Source organism: Centruroides sculpturatus, unplaced genomic scaffold (assembly GCF_000671375.1).
Source record: "Centruroides sculpturatus isolate CEXI.00-Female unplaced genomic scaffold, Cexi_2.0 scaffold1521, whole genome shotgun sequence".
NCBI lineage: Eukaryota > Metazoa > Arthropoda > Arachnida > Scorpiones > Buthidae > Centruroides > Centruroides sculpturatus.
Window position 1 is genome coordinate 1 of NW_019385683.1, and position 3,297 is coordinate 3,297.

A 3,297-nucleotide genomic window follows, 5' to 3' on the forward strand; every position below is an offset into this window, starting at 1 on the left:
GATCTAAAACTACAAGATTTTTTTAAGTTGAAGGAAATATGTAATCTTAATTTTTGTTAGAATTACTCACTTCCTTTAACCTCTTATGCCTTGTCTATGTTCTCGGTGCATCTGATTAGAATTATTTTACACTACATCACATGTTATACTATCCTAATGTGTAAGTGAATGGAGCCTAAATAACTTTTAGCTTTTTTTTCCTTTTTGTAATTTAAAAGATATGATTTTTTTAAAAAAAGATAATCTTATATGTTTGTTTATACCGTTGTAACTTGTGAAATTTTATCTTAGTTGGTTGAAGAGGGGCAAGGAATGCCCGAAACGTGTACAAATGAAATAAACACGTATTAACTAAATAAAATTTAATGATGAAATTTGCCAAGTGTGTGAATAAATACAATAAATAATATGTGTTTTAATTACTATAAGAAAAAGATAATTTTAAGGATAAGTTTTGAAGTAATGTGTGTAAAATTCTGTGAAAATGCAATTTATTTTTCATATCACTTTTGTAATGTCAGTATTTTTAATTATTCTATAACACATAATAAGTATTAAGCATAATGTTAAATTGATAATAGCGAATCATTTGTAATAAGTCTTAAAAATTTTAAATTCAATAATTAATTTATCAGTTTTTAAATTTAGATTTATTTTCGATAAATTATTACATACTCTTTTATTATTAATTAACAATTGTAACTGTTTGTGGAAAGCGTTTCACTAACAGAAAATTTAATAATTTTTGTTTCAGAGTAAAGACGGTCAAGGTTCTTCTGTAGTAGTTATCTCCCATTGTCCGTTGGAACAACCAAAATATTTTTGCTCTTTGAGTTGCGGAACAGTTTCCGGGAGATATTCGCAGTAACAAGCGTAGAAATAACAATATCCATATGATCCCCCTAAGTATTTGCAGAATTCTTTGCATTGCTCTTCTTCTGGCCCATAATAACACGGATAAATACAACCAAATGTATTTATCGGATATCCACCCGGAATATCATCTGCGTCCACTTTGATACCTGCAGAGAATGCGAAAATTGCATATTATCGAAATGTATAGTTTATTGGCTGTTACATCGAAAATCTTCCGTGCACTAAAGTAAAAATTGCCCTTAGTTTATAGTTTAGTCCAGTGTTTTTCAACCTTCTTGAATCCTCGACCCCTTTACAAGTTAAAAAATTCTGGCGACCCCCCAGGGCTATATTAAAACTATATCAGTGATTTTAAAAACTACGTATTTAATTTTCTTTCTGTTAAGCCCTAAATATCGATCGTAAAACCAATTGTACTGTAAAATAAACAGGCACAGTCAGTCTTCTCACTGATATTGTATTTGTTTTATTGTAGTGTAGGACCTACAAACACTTGTCTTTTTCTTATACCCGTGACCCCCCTGGGGGTCTCGACCCACAGGTTGAAAAACTCTGGTTTAGTCTATAACTGAAGGCAAGCATACAAGTGAAAGAAATAAAAAGAGGAGTGAATCCACTATTACAAGTTTGCAAACTACGAAAAGAATCAAAAGTACTTTTCATTTAAGAAAATTTAGGCAATAATGCGATGATATTAAACAAGTTTAAATGAATTAAACTTAAAAAAGCACACCTATTATAAATAGCTATCTCTGTATACAATAACGGCTATTGTGGTGATTGTAGGTAAATATATATAATTTAAATAGTGTCGATCATATATAAATGAGTATTAAACTGCCATATTATCATAATAACTAAGAAAATATTAACTAAAATATAAAGAACTTACACATTAAAAGTAAAGATGCAAAGATAAATGACTTCAACATGATTATATTTTTAAAACAAACAGTTGTAGCTGCTTAGAAATTTTAAGTATTTATACTTTTATAAATAGCAGATAATCATACAGAGTAAAGAAAAACAGGTGCAGAAAAGTTTGATGTAGATAAATTGTTTAATAAATAAAATATAATGATAGTTTCTCTTCTATGTATAATGAGGGAAATAATTGATACCAGATTTTGTGAATTATTATTAGAAGATAAATTAAAAGTAATCATAATCGTACATTAATATGTAATATTACTTTTCTTATCAAATTAGCACTCTCTTGGTCTTTCTTCCGTTTGTAAAACTGTTAAATTAAGCAAGTTTTGTAGTCCATACAGTATGTTGTAATTAACAAATTTTAACTGGACAGGATGAGGTTCTCAACTACTTCAGGTTAGCTCTTTTGCGATTTACTTATACTAATAAAATTAGATTCATCGTGGTCAACACATTTTCAAACTTAACATGTTATATTGTGTAGCCTTGTACCGAAGTAAATTAAAAAACTTCAATCATTTTTATGGACAATTATTTCAGAGAAGTATGCCATGAAAAACCTTTTTAGATGCGTACAGAGAGCTTTAAAAGAGTGAAAGGAACAATATGTAACAATATGTCTTGTAAAACGTTTTATTATTTTAGGCACCCATTTATAATCGACAAAACCCCAGAAGAGGAGTGTAGCTGCACTCTGCTTAACCGTTTCTATGTACAAACAGTGATAGTTAGTGACGGAATTCTATTCCACCAAAGGGTTGTCGCCTAGTTCTACCGGATTTTCTTGCGTGTCTAATTCCATCTCCAAATGAAGGCTAGTTTCCTCCTCTCCGATAATTGGAAAAAAAACAAAAAATAAAAATTATTTATCAGTTAGAACAATCATTCAGAAAGTTTATTTCTATAAATTATATTTAAACGAAACAGAAATAAAACTTCAAAATGATTTTTAAAATGCGGAAATAATAACAGAAGAGAAGTTGTTAGCAATAAAGCTGTAATTGTTCAGACGTTTAACTGTTTTATGGTTTCCACCAAACTTTTGCTATAAAATTATAAAAGTGAATAAAATAACTTTGAAATGATTCTCGTGGAATTCATCATTACGATGACAATAAAAATGTTTACTGACAAATATGTTATTAACAAATAAAGCACTTTTTGTTAGTTATGATTAAATCATTAAATTACGATCTAGTTTGGTTCAGTAGTTATATAAAAACATGCATAAATGATTAACGATATATCTACTGATTAATATTTCAAATACACTTTAATTTTACATGTTTTTATGGCTTCTAGCAACACACATCGTATTACGATTCAAGATGGCGGATGTTATTGCCATATGTTGTAAACCTATACACTCCATGCCAGGTGATAAGTAAATTATTATGCGCATGCCTGGTGTCAAATCACATAATAACCATTTTACTATAAAATGTCGATGCTTCTACACATTGAAATAATCGAAAACAACCGAAATCA

General features: G+C 29.0%; 1 protein-coding gene across 1 annotated transcript; it reads right to left on the reverse strand.

The window, feature by feature from the left end:
• Positions 1-713: 713 nt before the first annotated feature.
• On the reverse strand, positions 714-1,817 carry LOC111641169 (neurotoxin Cex9-like). The gene is made up of 2 exons (XM_023387294.1): positions 1,769-1,817; positions 714-1,022 (listed from the first exon to the last, which is right to left on the reverse strand). The coding sequence occupies exons 1-2, from the start codon at positions 1,806-1,808 to the stop codon at positions 766-768; spliced, it is 297 nt and encodes a 98-aa protein (XP_023243062.1). The 5' UTR covers positions 1,809-1,817; the 3' UTR covers positions 714-765.
• Between the last annotated feature and the right edge of the window lie 1,480 nt (positions 1,818-3,297).

Bases quoted from the DNA above. Each gene is read 5' to 3' on its own strand.
- LOC111641169 (XM_023387294.1), bottom strand. From the start codon at position 1,808: ATGTTGAAGTCATTTATCTTTGCATCTTTACTTTTAATGT. The intron at 1,023-1,768 runs GTAAGTTCTTTA...CATTCTCTGCAG, and splicing joins TGCATCTTTACTTTTAATGT to GTATCAAAGTGGACGCAGAT.